General features: G+C 42.0%; 1 protein-coding gene across 5 annotated transcripts; it reads right to left on the minus strand.

The window, feature by feature from the left end:
• Positions 1-15: 15 nt before the first annotated feature.
• cep295 (centrosomal protein 295) lies at positions 16-20,689 on the minus strand. Of its 5 annotated transcripts, none has more exons than XM_085244279.1 (29): positions 20,344-20,687; positions 19,523-19,723; positions 18,300-18,424; positions 18,113-18,206; positions 17,885-18,001; positions 17,668-17,808; positions 17,260-17,443; positions 16,937-17,116; positions 16,502-16,738; positions 16,260-16,360; positions 15,433-15,649; positions 14,521-14,593; positions 13,457-14,420; positions 13,091-13,274; positions 9,795-9,983; positions 9,473-9,712; positions 9,284-9,381; positions 8,121-8,232; positions 7,016-7,237; positions 6,718-6,866; positions 5,014-5,476; positions 4,046-4,225; positions 3,169-3,692; positions 2,877-3,047; positions 2,738-2,798; positions 1,938-2,270; positions 415-511; positions 234-333; positions 16-141 (listed from the first exon to the last, which is right to left on the minus strand). In XM_085244279.1, exons 1-29 carry the CDS (start codon positions 20,440-20,442, stop codon positions 100-102), a joined length of 5,898 nt encoding a protein of 1,965 aa, XP_085100405.1. In that variant the 5' UTR covers positions 20,443-20,687; the 3' UTR covers positions 16-99. The 5 variants fall into 5 exon arrangements, 4 of the variants coding, with proteins under 4 accessions (XP_085100405.1, XP_085100407.1, XP_085100406.1 ...); XR_014888229.1 differs by lacking the exon at positions 16-141 and having other exon boundaries at positions 295-333; positions 1,938-2,031; positions 2,106-2,270; positions 20,344-20,688; XM_085244281.1 differs by lacking the exons at positions 16-141; positions 234-333; positions 415-511 and adding exons at positions 526-962; positions 1,133-1,173 and having other exon boundaries at positions 1,938-2,031; positions 2,106-2,270; positions 20,344-20,689.

A 20,689-nucleotide genomic window follows, 5' to 3' on the forward strand; every position in this document is an offset into this window, starting at 1 on the left:
AATTTTCTGATTCAGTTTGAGTGCAAATAACTTAAAATGCTTTATTGATAAAACTATAAATAAAATTTTCAAAGTAAACTATGACACAATCAAAGTCAATCACTGTTGGGTCTGCTTGGCACGAAGCTTCTGTAAGGTTTTCTGTGAAGAGATGGGAGAAAAACATTCTTTTAACTTAAATTCAGGAAGTTCCTGCAGCTCCAAGAAGCCTATGTATGATTAAAGCGCTTCACCTTGTGGAACTCCTTAGCTTTCAGTCTGTTTTTTGCATAATCTTCCTGTCGACTCTTCGAGGCTTTCCGATGCTTCACCTCCTCCAGCTGCTCATACAGCCTGCGGAACAAAATTATTTTGATCTGGTAAATTACACTTCTGTTTAAACTACCTGAATAACTCCAAATATTATTTGACTACCTTTGAGTTCTCTGGTGCATCTTGGAAAGATTACGTCTCCTTTGCTCCAGCGTGCAGATCTTCATGTCATCCAGCTTCTTCTGTTCGGAATCACTCACTGAGAGAAAATAGCAAAATGTCATCGTTACACACCATCACAACATAATCAGACTCGATACAAGCAGTGAAGTGAGTAAAAAATAAATTAAAAAAATTATTTAGGGGACATTAGCCAATTCTAGCTAGTGACTGTTTCCATCAATTACCATCATCCCAGTCATTTAGTCAGCAAACTCATCCACTGGGCTTTCTCTGCACCAGATAAAGGACTCAGACCTTGAAACTTGGCCCACACACATTCTCATCCATTTCACTGAACACTGGAGCTCCTCAGGGTTATCTGCAGAGTCCCTTCCTTACCTACTGTACACCTCTGATTGCAGACCTGTTCATTTATCCAACATCATTATGTTGATGACACAGATGTTTCTGGGCTAATCTCAAGTGAAGAGTAGTCCGTATATGGAGACAGGTAGAGCGACAATCAGCACAGTGTTCAGTTTGCACCACTAAGAATATGGGGGGAAAGCAAAACAGACTCAGACCCACTGATGGAGAGTAAAGTCCTTCTAGAGAACCTGCCATAATAAAGTGGGCACATCAGAGGACATTTGGGAGGAACAACTGCTCATTTCTTTCTACAGTGCGACAGTTGAGTCTGTTGTAATGCACCGCTTACCAGTGTGGTATGCAGGCTGTTCTGTAGCAGACAAACAGGCACTGTGAGGAGTGGTGAGAACAGCAGAAAACAAAAAATATAAATGGCCCTACCTGGCGGATACTCAAACAAGCACAAAACATCATCAGGGAGTGCTCTCACCATCTGAACTGTTGCACTCTAGCAGAGGATAGAGATCAACCAAAACCCACACCTCAAGGCTCAGAGACCGGTCCTTTCCAAACACCATCTGTGTCACTTACATGCACCAATAAATGTCTGCACTGATAATTGACTCATGCTGCTATTTATAGCTTACTTGTTGTATTTTTTATTTATTATTGCTCTATTTGCAATGACAAAGCTATTTGGTTCTAAAGAATGCAGGTTTAACACATTTCCACATTAAATTTTTCAAACATAGAGGCTTCTTTAATATGCACTACATAAGCTGGTATAAACCTGCGTGCTGCCTCAAACCAGGCGCCTCATCTATAATAAAAAGACATACCATTGAAGATTAAGCTATCCAGCAGTGTATGAAATGATTAAAATGAGCCAGTAAAAACATCTGGAACTATTATCATTTGTGGATGATCCAGACCTCCTGCATGGCTTCCTGGACAGGCAGTGGAGCACCTTCTCTAACAGACTGATTCAGCTCCACTGTCATAAGGACAGGAAATATCTCACATGACATACCCTCACTCTCTATAATATAATTATCTCTCAGGCAGAAGCATCTGGCAGATTTCATGCAACCACTGTAATAAAATAATTTCCCTAATGCAGGATGAAGTAATTCTCATTTTTATTCTGGTGGTACCTGGTGGAAGAAGCTGGGGGGGTTTCTGCTGCTTGATGAAACCAGATTCCTCCATCTGTTGTGGGGCCTGTTCTCCCTTTGACTTTGTACTGGCCTTGTGTAGAGGTTCTGGTTTAGTTTTTGTGTTACAGGTCACTGGTTGACATGTGTTCGCTTTAGCTTGCTCACTTCCTTCTGGTAGCACTTGGCGCTCACGTTGAGTTTTAGCAAGAGCAGCTTTGGCCTTGATTTCCTTCACCCTGTGGTTGGATCTCTGGAGCAGAGCTGCAAGTTTCTGCTGGTTGACATCTGGCTGGTCTCTGCACGGACCCCACTGAAACTCTAGGACTGTCACTGGAAAGAGGGAAGGAAGTAACGGTCAGGTTTATAAAGTTTTGGCTTAAAAATGATGTAATGTTAGGAGAGAAAATATGTATATCAGTCCCTTGACGTCTGTACTACAAAGCGATTCAAAGTACTACGGTATATTGCTTTTTGATGATTAACAAAAACTGTAGACCATCTTAGAGCCCCTTAATACCAGCACAATGAGGTCTGAGGGATCCTCCAGAAGGAATCATCCTGTGACATATTTGATCAGTAGTCCGTGATCTGTAATATCAATTATAACCTGATCTGGAGCACTTATCCTGCAGCATAAGTTACCATGGCGATGTACCCTAGTAAGACATGAACGACTTTACATTTAAAACTCAGAGTTTAACCTGAAGTCCTGCTTCGTTGTTCAGGCCTATGGTTTTCCCACAATTCACCAGTTTGACTCTGTTATATTTCAGGCAGATATATTCCACTTGCTTTACCTGGATGTGTTTGGCTGTCGTACTCTGGAGTCTCCTCAGGTATCAACGTAGATTCTGCACCCTACAAGTAAATGTTAATGTTTAGAGATGAGAAAGTAACCTGAATGAAAACTCAGTCACGTCACTTCTGAACAGTCACCTCCATCTCTTGGCCTTTCTGCCCTTCCTCACCCCTTCCATCTGGATTCTTGATTACCCAAGCTCCCTCTTCCTCTGAGCTGGTGGACTCCTGGTCCTGCAGTGTAGAGTCTGTCAGGCTCACCAGTGTGATCTCAGACTGCTCCAGGATCCCCTTCTCTTTGGCTGCTTCCTAATAAACAACGAGTTATAAAAATAGGTAAAGCTAACTTAAAACACCAGAAATAACAGTTTTTACTAAAATAACTGTGCTTTTTCAAAGTTGACCAAAGTAACAAATCACAGATTCATACCAGTATCTTATCAGAGACAGGAGAAACATTCCTCAGATTTGGACCGTGACCACACTTGATCTCTTCGGCACTGATTGAATCCGCGCCTCCAAGCCTTTCCTCTACCCGTGACACACCCAAAGCAGGTGTCTCATCACACATGGATAAATTTGACAGAATCTCAGCTGTTTGCTCAACATCTGCCCTCACGGTGGGAGATACTATCAGAACAGACTCCTGGGGATGGCATTGGGTGGTAATGAGCTGGGAGAAGGATTCATGTAAGGTGGAGGAAACTGCGGGGCTGCGGTTTGGCTCCTCCGTTCGAAGACGCTCTGGTGATGGCTCGGACTCCACAGAAGAAAGATCAGAGTGCGAAATGACCTCTACAGGTGTGGTAACACTGCATTCCCTGGTGGCTGGATGCACGTCAGGAAAATTGTGCACGCTGTGCTCAGGCTGGTGAAAGGTGATGGAGAGGTCTGCTGTTTCGTTTTGGGTGACCTCTGCCAAAAGGGGGTGGAATGAATCTGAACCTGCAAACTCTAAAAATGGTGAAAAACAATCTTTCATTAGGAGTAGCACCTTATCTCATGGAGTCTCACTTTAACTCCTCACATACTAACACCTGTTCATTGGAGTGATGATTTATTTCGCTGGGCACCCTTAAGCAAACCCAGACCAGGCCTTTTTCCTAAACCTGACTTCGGCCAGGTTTAGGAAAAAGCACAAGCATAAGAAGGGAGCTGCCACCTCACCTCCTTGCTTATGCACTTTTAACATAATTTTCAACTTTCTAATAACCAGTTAATAAATGGATTATCTTGATTGCTACTGTAAAGTGTCACCACAGATGACTGACCCCAGTAAAGTCTTACGTGAATATTTTGCACCACACCTTCAGCTCTGCCTGAGTCCATGTCTGTTGAACTGGTTTGATTCTGCGTTGTCGGATCCTGTGGATGTGGGCTCATAGCTGGGACAGAGGCACTGTGTGATGAGGCCTCGGGAGGCAGCGCTGGATATGATGGGACCCGGATGTCAGCTGAGACACCAAGAGTCACACGATTTCTTTTACCTGCAAACAAATGAATGACACGTCAAACTTCATGGTGGACATGCTTATGAAGACAGCTGGTTTGTATGAGACTGTTTATAGAAGATGAATTAAGTCCCATAATTTAATGGTCCTGTTTTTTAAGCCTCAAGTTGGCTGTTTTTCTACAAATCACCATCTCTGTGTTCTGAACCTGGGTGAGGGGTGGAGCTCACAGATACCAAGATGTGGCAGTGATCATCCAAAAGCATACTCTGCATTACTGTTGTTTCTGACTTTAATGGGGGCCATTATTTACAAAATGCTCGTGTTTAACTTCAACTGAAGTGGAAACTTGTAAATGAGACAAAAACTCACAATTGGAAGAATTCAAGCTAAAGTTGTTCAGCAAACTAATATTTGGTCATTTTCCCTGAAAAAGATTATTAAAAATCACATTTCTACGTAGTGTTTTTTTAAAAACTTACTTTCATGCCATAATTTTCAGGTTCTGAAAATAAATCATTGTAACCTGATGCCAGGTATTGATTGTACTAGTTCTCGTCCAGTTGGCTATTAGGGGCAATGACTGCAGTCACACAAGGGGAAAACCTTGATTTATGTTTTGCAAAAATACACCATTAGATCTAGAAACTAGGTCCATCTTTTATATACAGCATATTATATGAGCTCTACATATCCTGCTATAAAATTACTGATATATTTAGTTATTTTCACTGCACTGTAGCTAAGAATGTGATATTAGGTTTCACTCACTTTCCCTGATATTCAGCCATTAATTGATAAATTCAGTCAAATGATCATTTTACCTGAGCTTCCACTGTGCTGTTCTGCAGACTCGTCCAGCTCTCCTACCAGGGGTCTCATCTGGCTCTCATCGGGAGCTTCATCTAACCATGAGGTCGACTGCTGCGTCTCCATCCGACCCATCATATGACCTGCATAAAGGTCTCGCCCGCCGCTCAACCAGTGAGAGCTGGACTGATGGGAGAGCCGACCAATCATCCGACTCAGTGTGGAATCCCATCCATCTTGACCCACACTTGGGGAGAACAGCTGGCCCGGAGAGTGACCAAGCATTGATGAGTGAGCTGACGGATGACCAACAAGCTGCTCCAGGGCCGAATCCCTCTGCTCGGTAACGAGGCAGGATGACCGGTCTGCCAGCTGACCAATCAGAGGCCGGAAAGAATCCTGCTCATGATCGTCAACCAGTAATGAGGCTCCAGCAGAGAACTCGCCCACTTTGGGATCCACTTGATTGTGCACTTCCTGCAACGATAACAGGGGAAAAAAAAGGAAAAAAAAGAAGAAGTCAAATTCTTCTAAATCTACTTTCCACTTTTTTTTGCAATTTAGAGACTGGCTAGAACATAATAGAACAGAATAGCCCTATATTGTCATTGTAGATGTACAACTCCAATTCCAATCAAGTTGGGATGTTGTGTACTTTTTCAACCTATATTTAGTTGAATACACTACGAAGACAAGACATCTGATGTTCAAACTGATAAACGTTATTGTTGTTTTGCAAATCTTCACTCATTTTGAATTTGATGCCTGCAACACGTTCAAAGAAGCTAGGACCGGGGCAGCAAAAGACTGGGAAAGTTGAGGAATGTTCAAAAAAACACTTGTTTTGAAGAGGTTAATTGGAAACGGGTGTTTGTCATGATTGGGTACAAAAAAGAGCATACCCAAAAGGTTCTGTCGCTCACAAGCAAGGATGGGGCGAGGTTCACCGCTTTGTGAACAAATGCATGGGCAAATAGTCCAGCAGTTTAAGAACAATGTTTCTCAATGTACAATTGCAAGGAATCTGGGGGTTTCATCATCTACTGTCTACAATATCATCAAAGATACAGAAAACCTGGAGAAAACTCTGCACATAAGGCCAAATACCAACACTGAATGCCCGTGACCTTTGATCCCTCGGGCAGCACTGCATTAAAAACCAACATCATTCTGTAAAGGATATTACCACATGGCCTCAGGAATACTTCAGAAAACCATTGTCAGTTAACACAGTTTGTAGCTTCATCTACAAGTACAAGTTAAAACTCTACTAATTCAACTCTAAAATCTGATTGATATAGTCTGCTGCTACAAGTAACACTGAAGCTCCAAACTACAAAGCTAGTGGGTGATGTTACTGGATATGTCCGTCCTTTGTCCAGTCTGTTTACTACCAGAGGAGTCTGAGCCCAACGGGCCATTACAAGCAAGACATTTAGCTGGTTTTGAGGTACTTCCCGTTTCAAGTGCAGAGTCTATGTTTATCTTTTATATACAGCTTAATACTCATAATTTGTGTTTGGGTTACAACATGTGCATGCCCACAGACTCACTGAGCTCAGTTCAAGTGTAGAAACCATCATGAAATGTACTTTAACTTAGTTCACTTCAGGTTCATTATGTTTACATCATCACTCAGGGTATTCAAATATCGATAACAGTTGTTACAAAGAGCTTCAAAGGACTCTAGTATAACAGCTTAAAACTGAATCACTGACCAGGCCTCTCGTCTCCGTTCCTGCTGCGTCTGAGAGAAGAGACTGGCGTCGTGCAGAGCTTTCATCCTCCCCTCTTCTCTCCAAGACTCGAAACAAAGACTGCTGAGAGACCGAAGCGCTGTGTTCTTCCATATGTGAGCCTTCACTGTCTAAAGATCAACAAAGGAATAAAACACTGTGCTATCAGACAGCCTTTGTCACATCTCAGCATCTTATCACACCATGTCTTAACACTCCTACCTAAACTATCAAGGTGAAGACAGAGCATCGCCTTCAAATAAACATGTCCATTTTGTACCTGTTTTCCCAGCAGAGCTGAGGGAGAGGTCAAGTTCCCGTGTATATTTGTCTATAATTTGTTGGATACTGCTGTCACTGAACATCGAGTCCACAGACAGACCAGGAGGGCCAGTCGCTGAGTTTTCCTTAACACAGAAGCTCTCACCAGACAGACAGGAGACGTGTTGTAAATCTGCTCCACCTTCTTGTTGATCAGTGCGTTTATGGAGGACAGATTTATCTAAAGAAGAAGAAGAAGAACCAGGTCAGCACATTAGAAGTATAGCAAAGTCAGAAACACAATGCAAAATAAGAAATAAAAATACAGTGAAATGAATCTAAACCAAGTACTTTTGAAAGTCCTAAACCTACCCAAGTAAGTTTTCTGCCAAAACCTTTTATTAATCTCATGATTAATAATAAAAATTAAAATGAACATTTCTTGTGTGTCAATAACCTTACTCTGTCCCTGCTTCCCCGTTTCCCCCTGCTTTTCTTTCACTAAAGCACCAAAATGCCCCAGTTTAGATGTGTAAACCTGCCCCATCAGAGACTCATGCTGTGGCTTCTGATGTGAGCAGCCAAAAAAATGAAATGATTCAGACCATGGCAAAGTCCTCCACACTACAATCACAGACTTCTCCAGCCCTTAAAAATATTATTAATATTTTAATAATAATAAAATGTGAAAAATAATCATTTGGGTACGTGGACATGAATCAGTACGTTAAAAGCTGCAGCTATAACAAGAACTGCTGTGAGACTGTGATGGTCAGTTGTAACAAAGTCGTCTTATTAGGCCATTTTAAAGAAGGAGAAGTTTAAACGGCTTCTTTCAGACAGAAAATGAAATTATGAGCTGCACAAAGACCCAGAATCATGCAAAGTTACTTTAAAATCCAAGAATAGTAATCTGGAAGTGGGAATGAGCAGAACAGGTTCACTTTAAAGTTTAAGGCATAAGTCCATGCAAATGCACAGCAGCACACAGCTGTAACATATAAACAACATGCTCCCTTATAATCCTTACAGTTTAACCATATTATCCGTTTAATCATGAAGAACTACCCCAGTATCTGCTGGATCATCTGATTTAAAGCTGCACAGACATGTCACCTACACACCTGGCTGTTCCTCACCGGTGTTTACATTCTGCTCTGGGTCAGTAGTTATGTAGCTTCCGGTGGAGATGGTAGTAGAAGAGAAGCTGTCAGACCCAGGAGGCCTGTTTGGAGACTGACACAAAATAAACTGTCATGGCATCTTATCTTGTTATAGAGATAAACACACTCTGGACACACATTCATACAGTTGAACATATTGAGGCATTTTGAAATGAAAGCACACACAAACTTATGTTTTGAATATTTAATGCATTTGTATATATGAGCATCCTGACCAGCAGTGATGTACTCAACAAAAGACCAAACCCCTGAAGAATCACTTACTTTAACAGGAAACCCCACCTAAACACTAACACTGAAGCTCCAAAATACAAAGTTAGGGGGAAATGTTACTGTGGGGATGTCCGTCTTTTGTCCATCTGTTTACTACCAGAGGAGTCTCCCCCTACTGGCCATTACAGAAAGACACTGAGGTACTTCATGTTTCAAGTTCAGAATCTTTTTATCTTTTATATACAGGATAACACTCATACAAATGGACAGTGAAGACCTCTTTCCATTTGTAGAGAGACAACTTAAATTTGTGTTTGGGTTATAACATGTACCGACTCATACATAGACCTGGTGTTACGCAGACTCACTGAGCTCAGTTCAAGTGTAGAAACCATCATGAAATGTATTTTAATTTAATACAATTCAGGTTTATTATGTTTACATCATCGCTCAGTGGAAGGAAGGAAAGAAGAAAGACGAACACAAACCATTCACTCATCACAGGCAGACGAACACACACACACACACACACACACACACACACACACACACACACGCACACACACACGCGCACGCACACACACGCGCACGCACGCACGCACGCACGCACGCAGCTTCTCAAACATAATCACAGGCTGAGGCAGATGCTGCCCAAGCACTCAGATTTGGCTATTTTTCATCATTGATCCACATCATCATGTGAACCTCAGAGGGTATTAAAATATACATAACAGTATTAATATGCACTGACATTTACTTCCTGCATATTAAAACTGCTCCTTCCCTTGTAGCTTTCTAACCCACTATTGGCTACATGAGCTTTCCAGGGGAGGAAAGAGCAGTGATAAACACTATATGAACACTGGGAAAATTGTCACTGGACTGGTTACCTCTGTGGGGGATCTGTAGCTCGTCACTGCAGGACCAGAGAAATCTGCTCCTCTCCCAGAGTCTGAGGAAAGGGGGGACTTTTTTCTTGGGACTGAATCTAGAAAACAGTGTTTCCACGTCAAGAAATCTTTAATTTCCCTGAATTCAGTGGTACCATTTTTTCCCTATGTTAAATCTTCTCTACCCACCAGAGATGGAGGATTCTGGAGATGCTCCTGCCTCTGTCAGTAGCAGTCTCTCTCTCCAGAGGCTGGATCTCCCTGAACTTGTCCCTGAGCTGGATAATCTTTCAGAGATCTTCTGTCCACTGCTGAACTCCGAGGTTGTCTGCAGAGTCCTGTCAGAAGCCATAGAGGAGTCGTACTCCTCCTGCTGATCCCAGCGTTCAATGTGTGAAGGAACTGTCACACCATTGTCTGGGCCTACAGCTAAAACAAATAAATAAGTCGGTGTTATACATGCAGGAGATGAAACTGCCCGATATTCACGTCTTACTGCAGCTGAGCAGACCTGCGAGTTGGCTGGCATCGACCGGAGTCTCCACCTCTTGAATAGCACTGAGCTCGTGCTGTTCAGTCATCATCTCCAAGAAGCCCAGCCTGAGGCGTGTCACAGGGGGCTTTGCTGCTCGTGGAGGGTGGAGGTGTCCTGAGTGGAGGACTGATGTCAGGCCAGGTCCGGCAGCAGCATCACTCTGAACTTTAAAGCACAAGAGAAACAACCAGTCAGAAATATGGACAAAAAAAAATAATGTGTACTGTTTCATTTTTAAAAACAATGCATTACTCTACATTTTATTTGTGACATCGCTCTGCAACTTTACATGCTCACACTTGAGTTCATGTTATCCCTAAACACTACCACTTTGCAATAAAAGCACTTACAATTGATTGTGGAATATCTAGGAGAGGAATTTTCACAAACTGACTTGCTGTAATCCCATTACAGTAGACTGCATGGCTAGGTACTTGTTTTTATTGAAGCCCAGGTTTATTAGGACAGTTTTAAAGTTGAGAAACAACAATGACAACATTCAAAAAACACAAAGCCTGAATTTAAAGATGAAGATATAGTGTCCCGTCCTGGACTCTAACGAAGATAGACAAGACAAGATTCCACTTTTACTTTTGCAGAAAAGCTGGAAAACGCTTTTGGGAAAACGTTCTCGTGCCCAAAATGTTCTTTGAGCACCAGACACAAATTTAAGGATCCATCCATCCATCCATTCGCTTCCGCTTCTCCTTTTCAGGGTCGCGGGGGGCGCTGGAGCCTATCCCAGCTGTCATAGGGCGAGAGGCGGGGTACACCCTGGACAGGTCGCCAGTCTGTCGCAGGGCCAACACACAGGGACAGACAACCATTCACACTCACATTCACACCTAGTGACAATTTAGGTTATCCAATTAACCTATCCCCACAAGCTGCATGTCTTTGGACGGTGGGAGGAAGCCGGAGTACCCGGAGGGAACCCACGCAAACACGGGGAGAACATGCAAACTCCACACAGAAAGACCCCGGCCTGATGTTGGAATTGAACTCAGGACCTTCTTGCTGTGCGGCAACAGTGCTAACCACCGTGCCACCGTGCTGCCCCCAAATTTAAGGATTTGTAATTAATTGTTCATCTCTGTTTTTAAAGAAGACAAAATTAAACTGTTAAGAAAAAAGAAAGAGAACCTGACTGTGAAACACTGACGGGGGCTTTATAATATCTGACATTCTGCCTTGAATCTGCACAGGAGAAAAATCAGAAGGTTTTGAAACATAAGGCAAACAAAAGCAACATTTCCGTTGCATTAATTAAGGACAGGGTTCATACGCCTTTTCAGGGTCAAATTCAAGCACTTTTTAAGCACTTTCAAGGTCCCTTTTCAAGCCTTTAAGAATGCACAAGCATCTACTTAAAATCTATTGAATTTATCATCCGTGATATTATTATGTACAATCCCAATGTATTTTGTTCATCTGCATTAAATAAACAGGCAGCCTTAAAGTATGAAATAATCATATATAAATACACATAAATGTGTGTACTGTCTGAGTGGCTGATTGTGCCCCACAGGCCTCAGTGTGAGCTTGAAGACATTTATAATGTTTAAGTAGTTTAATGTGTAGGAGCTGACGATAAACACAGTTTGAATGAAAGCCGGGGAACTTTGGTAGCACAGAAACAAGTGGCTATTCTTTGTGACTATATGGATCACTCATATTACCATTATTTCACCCAAAGGCACCAAGTTAATACTTTAAAAAAACTGCAGTAATACAAACAAATATAAACAGTACTTGGTGACAACTTTGCTTTTAGCCTTTAACCCTCTGGTGTCCAGGGTATAATTGGCCGTTTTTGACTACTTTTGATTTGGCCTCTATATTTCACCTTTACCTTTCCACCTATATTTCAGCACAATTGATCTAAATTCAGACATAATTTAAAATATGAGTAGAAAGTGATATTTTTGACTGTAAAAACCACAAGCATGTTTAAGGAATAATTTTCATAACTTGAAATGCAAATAGAAACTGTACATTCTTAAAAAATATGCACAAAGTTATATGGTACTATTTACCTAAAAATGCAGCCAAGGCTCAGGCGTTTTTCATATAATCATTTCAAACTATTTACAGAACAATCAGGTGCTCTGCGTCAAATAAGGCGGCACACAAATTATTTATGCAACTCCAAAAAATAGTTTGTGTCCACTATAACACAGATGAGAACAGCACAGGGATAAACCTGCAGGTCTGACAGCAGGTGTGTCACTCAGCGTTTACACTGCAATCTGCCTTTAGTGTTTTTTTTGCAGCAACTGTGACATTAACTAGTAGAACTAACACACAAAACAACAACCACACACTAACTACACAAGACAACACACTAACTTGAGACTCCAAACACGGTAAACGTCACAAATCTCTCACGTATCAAAACTCTCTCTCTCTCTCGCCGGTCACTCCTAAAACTTCCCCCTCTTCCCAAACGATCAAATGCCACATGTTGCCATATCATTTTTTGATTGGTCGACATGGTACATTTTTCCACCAATAGGGAAGGAGTGCTTTTTTCTTTTTTCACTCACAAGCTTTCACTTGAGTAAATTAACTCACATTACTGCCAAGTAATGTTAGCCAAGTTCACAGCATATACCATAATAGCGCTGCCACACTGCATCACTCTCAGTGCATTTCAATCATTTCTCCAGCGAGTTTGATAGCTAGCAAAATAATAATAATAATTTTAAAAAATTGCATGTGTAACGTACACGTACTGGAAAATTATTTACTAGGATTCACCTATCATGCGACTGGAGAGTGCCAACTCCGCCACTGTCGTTTTCCATCAAACACTCATTACAACAGCAACCTACAGGTATGTTAGCGCACTCATCCCCGACTGTTAGAGGGAGGGGCGGGGTCACACGTCGAAACAGACGCAAGGCAGCCAGGCGGGGAAATTTTGCTTTTACATTTTGCGACTCATTTTATTTCTCTATCTGATAAGAAAACTATTCAATCAGATAGTTATTTGTTGTGAATGAAATACAGTTACACTTTCAAGCACTTTTAAGCACCACATCTGAAATTCAAGCACTTTTCAAACCTTGAAAAAGACAACATTAAAATTCAAGTATTTTCAAGGAGTTCAAGCACCCGTACGAACCCTTTAAGGAATAAAGATCAGTGGTTTGTAATAGTGCTTGTTAACTTAAGAACGATCGTTATTATTGTTTACTTCATTCAGTCATGTGCATTTGTCCCAGAAATCATTTTGACAAAAATATCTCCATTCTCAACATGTCAGCTACCTGTTTGACTGCTGTTGGATGGATGTTGTTCAGAGGAGCTGTCGCGATCTTGAGGGTCCTCTAGGTGTGATAAAGTTCCTCCATTAGACTCCTCTATGGCCTTGAGCAGGGATGCAAGTAACTGGAGGCGATTCTGATTAATGTTCTCCGAAACCGCAGTTTCACCATCAGGCCGAGAAACTGGCTGTAGGTGAGAAAAAGTCATCAGGATGGTTCATTTCTCACATGTTCTTTCACTCTTAAACATTTAAGCTGATGGTGTTTTTTGGCACTCTGCTTTTCAGTCTTTGTTTCTACGCAATCCTTTCTTAAAACTATGATTTTTTTTTACTGCAAAATAACTGCTTTAACAGTCCTCTCACTTACTTGTGCATCGGTATTAATCAGAGCCTGCAATGTCTCCTTTTGTCTCCTCATCTGCACCATCTCCAAGTCCTGTCTCCGCCTCTCCTCTTCCTGTTGCCTTTGCTGCAGCATCAGTGCCTCCCTCTGCTCTAGTACTCGCCTCTGGGCCTCCTGCAACTCTTGTCTTTGTCTCTCCATGTTGTCCTCTCCAACGCTCAGGGATCCAGTGCTCCGAGAGGCCTCTGCCTCAGCCAGAGCATAACCTGAAAGTGGAGCTGTAACCTCTGCGATGGTCGATTTCATGACTTTGAAGGGTTCAGAGGATGGCTGCACTGGGATGCTGCTAGAGTGATGTTCTGTGAATCGTTTACAAGGCAGCTTCTCTTTGGTGACTGACAGCGGTCTCATTCTCTCTGGAAGGTGCTCTGTTACTTTCTCCATTATGCTGTCAGTCAGCCAAGACGTGTCATTTAGTCTCTGGTATCTCAGACTGTCTGAGTCAGATTCAACATCATCTGGCAGCGGTTTGGAAGCCAGACTAAAACCAGATAGGCTCGGAGGGGACGTTAATGTGTCAGATTCTTCTGTGGAAACATCCTCAGAGGTTTGTGGCAATTCATGATTATACACAGGCACTGCATGAGCCTGGAGAGGAGCCTGGGGAGGAGCCTGGAGAGGAGCCTGGGGAGGAGCCTGGGGAGTCTGCAGAGGGGGGTGGAGAGGAGCATGGGAAGTATTCAGCGGGGGATGGAGAGGAGCCTGCAAAGGGCCCCAGGGAGCGTGGAGAGGAGCATGGAGAGGAGCCGGCGCAGCTTGCAGACGACCTGGATGACGAACACACTGTGTACTGTTTGGAGGTGGATGAGCAAGGCCTGGAGGCACAACAGGAGGTAGTAATGAAGTGGCAGTCATGTTGTAACGAATCTGTAGAGCTTGTTGGTATTCCTCCAGGCGCTGGCGAGCCACTTTCACTCTTTGGTGGATTCTAAAATTTAAAAAAAACAACAACAACAACAACATCAAAGGCATTAAAGTTATGTAAACTCAGAATCACAAACTGGCCCAAACAGATTTATTCATCACACCTGTTTTGCTCTAACAACCGCTGCTGGTATTCTCTGATCCTTTTGCTATGGTCGTCCTTATCTGCAGGAGGAACTACCTGTGAAGATCAAACACAAAGGAAGGGATTACTCATACAGCCTGGAAAACCCCTCACAGAAGACAATGGTGGAGGACAAAACCTTGAATTTCCACAGTTCACATTACTAGTTTTTGACCAGTCCCTCCCAAGTGTGTGTGAATCTGTTAGATTTATTTTCTCAACTTAATTTTTCTCTTCTTATCTGGAAAATATCCCATCTAAGCTGTATTTGATTCTCTGTCCTGGATTGTCATAAATCATCACTAATATAATCTTCTCAGGCTCTGGCTATGACGGGGTGGGCAACTGGTAATGAACTAATCATTTGATTCAGGTGTGTTGACCCAGGGTGATATCTAAAACCTGCAGGACACTGGCCCTTGAGGCCTGGAGTTCCCCCGCCCCTGGGCTATGAACACAGAAGCTCCACCTACATGTTAATCAAACCTTCTGTTTGTGAGAGGCAGCCAATCAGAAGAATTGCTCAAATGAGGAGGAGCTAAAGTAGCTTGCTTCAAAGTCAGGATGTCATGAGGGAAAACACATACAACAATGTGAAGATTATTTTGAACTGTAAATCAGGCAAGAGCAAATTATACATAATACGTTGGTCAACTTTAAGCAAAAAACAACAAATAACAACTGAACATGTTTCTCAGACTAAAGTAATATTAGACCCAAGGAGGTTAAGCATCAGAAGATGTTAACCGCATGTATAACATCCATGACATATTTTGCATCTTCGCTATTATGAGCATGTCAAGATTAATCCAATAAATAGAATTTTCAATAGCCATTAAAAAAACCTGATAACAGGAAAATTGAATGGAGGTTTGACAGTTGGATTAGAGACCTACCTCATTGGCTAAATTAGGGGTAACAGAGATGACATCGTGGTCATGGACTGGCACTTCTGGTTGGTTAATGGTTTCTTCCTGGGTCACGGCAGCCTTCAGTCGTTCTTTCTCCTGCTGAGCTTCAAGCAGCATCTGCTCCAACTTGGCCTTCTGGTCTTCCAGCTCCTGCAGCAAAAACATCTGCTGCTGCTTCTCCCTTTCAAGCTCCGCTTCCTGGGCAGGAAAAAAAAAAAGAGGCTTAAAAAGTGATGCTACTAGATGCAAACTCAGATTTGAGCTACGTTTTAGTTTAGAAGATAAAATTTTAGCTGCATCAGGTGTGTTACTGTTAATTCAAAGCTAGTCCCTGGTAAAATCTTTATCACCTCCTCTCCAAAAATCACCAGCAGGAATTCACAACAAGCCCACAATGAGTTTCTCAGCAAAACCTGGTTCTAACCAGTCAGTGAACTGGTGATGAAGTACTGGGACAACAATGAAACAAGTGCTTACAATATAGAGAAGATCTGTTCGATCAACAATGGTCTGCTGCAGTGTCAAAATTCTGGGACAGAATAGAGAAGGGGGGCACAGAAAATCAAACAAGAGGGGGGCACAGAGCAGTAGTCTCGCATACTTTGTACACCGCCTCCATCTGACTACAGAGCTCCCTGCAGGCATGCTCGGATTTTAGCGGACAGTGAACGTGCCATCTCTGCAGGACTAGAAAACCAGCTCCCAACCATCGCGGGACACAGAGTACAGACATTTAAGTTTTTTACTCTCAATATTAACTCCTCCCATCTAAGCGAAAAGTCTCACAGAAATTAAAATGAACACGTACCCGTTTCTTTCGCTCTTCTTCAAACTCTTGGATTCTATTGGCCAGAGCAGCAGGAAACTGAGTATCTGAAGCTGATGATGGCAGCGGCGTTTTCTCTGATGCTGGTTGAGTTCAGAAAAAAATCCACAAGATTATAACCTTGTAATAAACATTTGTACTTTTTTAAACTGTTAAAATAATATTAATAGTTTTATTAATATTTATGTAGATTGTTCTTACAGCTGATCACAGTCACTGATTACCTGGTGGAGACCGGTCAGCCTCCTGGGGCTCGGTGGGGGTCCATTCGTCTTTTCCTCCGCTGATCAGAGAGCCTGTTTCGATCGTCATGTCACGCTCTGGGATCTGATCTCGGATGATCGTTGGGGAATCAGCAGCAGAGCTGCGACTGCTGTGGTCAATCCACTGGTTCCTTTGGCTCCTGATACGATCCAGGAGCCTCTTCAATGCCCGTTGAGGAGCAGGTTTCTGGGAAACCACTGCAAACAAAGAAAAACTCAAGGAAATTACATCAAGGTTTCAACATTCATGCTACATTCTGGGCCAGAAGGTTTTTTATTTCTCAGAATTTGACATAATTCATACAATACACTTCAGTAAGCTATTATCTGACAACTGATCTTATTATAAACTGCACAAGAATGACTTGAGTTTTTAAATCTGGTGCTTCTGGTCACCTTCAGCTGATGTTTCCTGCTCAGTGCTTCCAGGTTCCTGCTCTGTGTCATGTTGTGCATTTTCTGTTTCAGGTGTTGTGATTTCATCCACTGTGACATCCAGCTCTTGATCTTGGCTGGTTGTGGAGTGGGCTGGAAGAGGCTCAGGTGCCAGCTGGACCACCAGGTCACCTTTAACCCCTGTAACAATTAACAAAGTTTAAAGAGGCTTCAGAGCAACTTCAGTGCCCATTTCTGGCCAACGTTGTTTCTCTGGTTTTAAGAACATGTATGAATACTGAAAACCCGGATTTGCTACAAAATACACGATGAAGAGTCCTTACTCCTCTCTCCAGTGTACATGTCCTCAAAGGCGAACTCCATCTCCCTCTGGAAGTCTTCTCTCATTTCCTGTCTCTTATAGAGAGGCTGGAAGATCTGAGGAGGCATCTGCGACACCTGCTGCCTCCTCCTGAGCAGATCTGTCTGCTGCATGTGTTCCAGTTCAACCAACAAACGCTCATGATCCTAAAGGAGGCCATTAAACACCGATCAGGCACTTCATATGACCAAAAAGTAAACAGTTCTCATCTCTTCTTACAGCTAAACAAGTTAAATGCAAGCCTATCAAACATGTTAAAGTACTACATTTTTTAAACATGTAATGAAAGTGCAACCTCCACAAGAATTTCTTTATTCTGGCATGTAAGTGACTAGGTTAATTAGTCGCCAGGTTAACAGGCAAGTTGTACCTGCATGAGCTGTTCCTTCCTCAGAGCCTGCCTCCCTCTGAGACGAGCCTTCTCCAGCTGCTCTTCTCTCCTCCTCATTTCCTCTGTCTCCAAGTCCTGCTGTCTTTTCGCATGTAGCTCAGCTTCCTCGTGGGCATTTGGCTGATTAGGCAGATCGATTAGATAACTCTGACAAATCGCGCTGGTAAATACAAACAAAAATCAGAGGGTGTTTTACCTGGTTTATGTCCACCTCTCTGTCCACTGTACTCTTGGCCATGTGGTAATGTGTGGTAGCGAAAGCACTCACATCCGATCTCCTTACGAAACGTGGCTTTTTGGGACTGATGTTCTGCTTCAAGGAGAGAAGACAAGGTTACCTTGACTTTCATTTAGCTTTACTTTCATTTGATATTCAGGATTTGGAAACGTTCAGGAAATTATTATCACTGTTTGGGAAAATCACCTGAACAGGGTTTGGGAGAGGCAGTGGAAGGCTAGCCACCTTTGCTGATCTTTCCTTTTCTGCCAGTAATGCCTTCTTCCTGGCATTGACAACTCTACAGAACAGTGAAGCCACAGGTTTAATGATCAGTTCATTCTGATTAAATTTAAACACATAAACATCTGAAAATTCTTGTGATGACGCTCACTGGTTTTGCTTCTCATGGTCTTTAAGCCTCTGTGATTTGAGCTCCTTCAGCGCTTCTCGATAACGCTCCTCTGCTTTGACGTGATTCTCCTCCTCCCTCTGAGCTATGGCTGCCAAGTTGGGTTCCTTGAACAACAAGTTTAGCCACGAAAAATAAATATCATATGGACAAGGGTTAACAAGAATCAAATATCAACATGGTGCAGTGTATTCTGCCATTTCTAAACAATTCAAATACTACTAAAGTGTCCTAGTGCAAAAGACTGAAGCACGCTAGACTACTATTACTCTGCTTCTTCCTTAAGCAGATTGAACATTAATATTTTGTTTTCTCACAGAGTGAAAAAACCCAACCTAAGTTGGAGCTCTAGCTCGGGGACATAATTTATTTGACAAAAGTCATTCAAAGTTTAAACTTTTAGTAACATAATCAGTCTTTCAATAGCTTCTATGTTTTTTTCCCAAAGTTTAAATTGAGCTTTTATTAAAAGTTGACATTTCTCCTTCATTCTGCAGACACGATAGGATGACATCACTAACTGCTGATTTCCGTTCTAGTCTTTTAAAAAAAAAATAGTTTCATGCACAGGTCTTATCCTTTCAGCGTACAAATGATAAAACATACCAAACTTTTTGTCCACTTTCAACTGAGAAGACACATTGTAAAATTTCAGTTGAGAATTGGAAATGCAGGATGTCTCTCTCTCTCTCTCTCCTGCAATTACTTCCATATAATAAAGACTAAGGTTGTGAAAAATTAGTATGTGGTCAAGCAGCTGGTGCAATGATACACTCAAAATGTCTTAGTTGGATACACAACAACTAGAACGTAGCAAAGAGTATTCGGTGGAGGTTTTTTCCCCAAAGGATGACAAAATATTTTTCTTTGGATTTTGGACTGTCACTGTTACTTTGATCTGTGGATTTCAGTATTCATGACAACTTAAAAATATTTTTATAAATTAAATAATTAAAATAATAGCAAATATATATAATTATATATTTATATGAAGCTTGCTTTACATGATTTATCTAACTGTCTTAAACAGATGAATCTTCTCGGGAAGTTTAAGACATTTTCTAACTAATTTCAGACATTTTAATGACCCACAGAAACCCTGTGGACACTGCACTGATGTGGCTCAAAATTTGGTTTCATACATTCTTTTTATTCTTTCATAATCCCCGTTTTAGTGTCTCTAATTTTAACTATTTTAGCCTTACGTTTTCTTTTGCATTCCTGTGCCCCTGGCCGAGCAGCTGGAGACTCTCCTGGTATAACCTCTGCAGCCTCTGGAGCTTTTCCCTCTGCTGTTGCTCCCACTCCTTCCTCAGCTCCCGCTCAAGTTGTTGCAGCTCATACTGTCGCCTCTGCTCAACATCTTGGCGGATCTGCTGTGCAATGTACCGGTGCTGCTCCCGCACCTGTGTGTCAACACAAAACACACACTCAGTGTGCATATATCACGCAGAACTATGCACATGGCATAGTGACAGTAGGTTACAGTGATGACTAACTTAATTATCTTCATCACGTCATCTGTCAACAGAAAAAAATGGATGCAATACAAAAGATAAATCTTGGCCACTAATACCAGCAAATCTAATCTTATTTGAAAAACTAAATAAATAAATAAAAATGTGTCAGCAAACTTCATAGCAGAATACTTTGTGAACTTTAGGTCCTTCACTGGTTAGTTACATACGAGACTTTACAGCTTCATCATGCTAAAAGAAATACTACGCGAATACCCTGAAACTGTCTGCCTTTGTTTATTCATGTGTCAAAGCAACTTTCGGAGACAGAACAGACCGATCAGACTTCAAAAAAATGACTGTACGCACATAAAAAGACAGATCTTTTACACATGCAAGTAAAATTTAATGTAGGCTGAAGTTATGAACTCATGTGAGCCTTAATATAGTGTTTATCAGACAGAAACAGGGGTTCAAGTAAGCACTGGCGCTTCATCGGAAAACATCCCACAGGTGCTGGAAATCAGGGACCTAAAGTGAAGCAGAAAGCCATAACACCGCCTTATTACCTGCTGTATCCGCAGTTTTCTCCTCCTTTCCTGCTCCTCTCGTATCATCCGAGCCTCTTCGTTGGGACTCGGTCTTAATCTGGACACTTTTCTCTTCATTTTGGAGCACTTCACTGGCGGACATTTCCCCCCAAAAAGCAAACAGCAGGTTGCGGTTCAGCTAGCGGCGACGGCTAATGTTTGCACGCTTCACTTTGTTCGCCGGCATAAAGGTTCCGTAGGACAACTTAAACTTGAAACAAGTGTTTACTATACAAGCAATTACCAGGCAGGACGCTTAAAGTGCTGTTTATTATCCGAAATCCATGCCAACCCAAAAAACGGACGTTTTTGTTTTTTTCTTTGT

This window comes from Mchenga conophoros, linkage group LG14 (assembly GCF_057382185.1).
Source record: "Mchenga conophoros isolate Kocher_MC1m ecotype Shallow Benthic linkage group LG14, M_conophoros_male_GT1.1, whole genome shotgun sequence".
NCBI lineage: Eukaryota > Metazoa > Chordata > Actinopteri > Cichliformes > Cichlidae > Mchenga > Mchenga conophoros.

Coding starts and splice junctions, on each gene's coding strand:
- cep295 (XM_085244279.1), bottom strand. CDS start 20,442: ATGAAGAGAAAAGTGTCCAGATTAAGACCGAGTCCCAACGAAGAGGCT. Junction 17,444..17,667: donor GGAAGGAACAGCTCATGCAG/GTACAACTTGCC, acceptor GGCCTCCTTTAG/GATCATGAGCGTTTGTTGGT. Junction 142..233: donor AAGCTAAGGAGTTCCACAAG/GTGAAGCGCTTT, acceptor ATCTCTTCACAG/AAAACCTTACAGAAGCTTCG.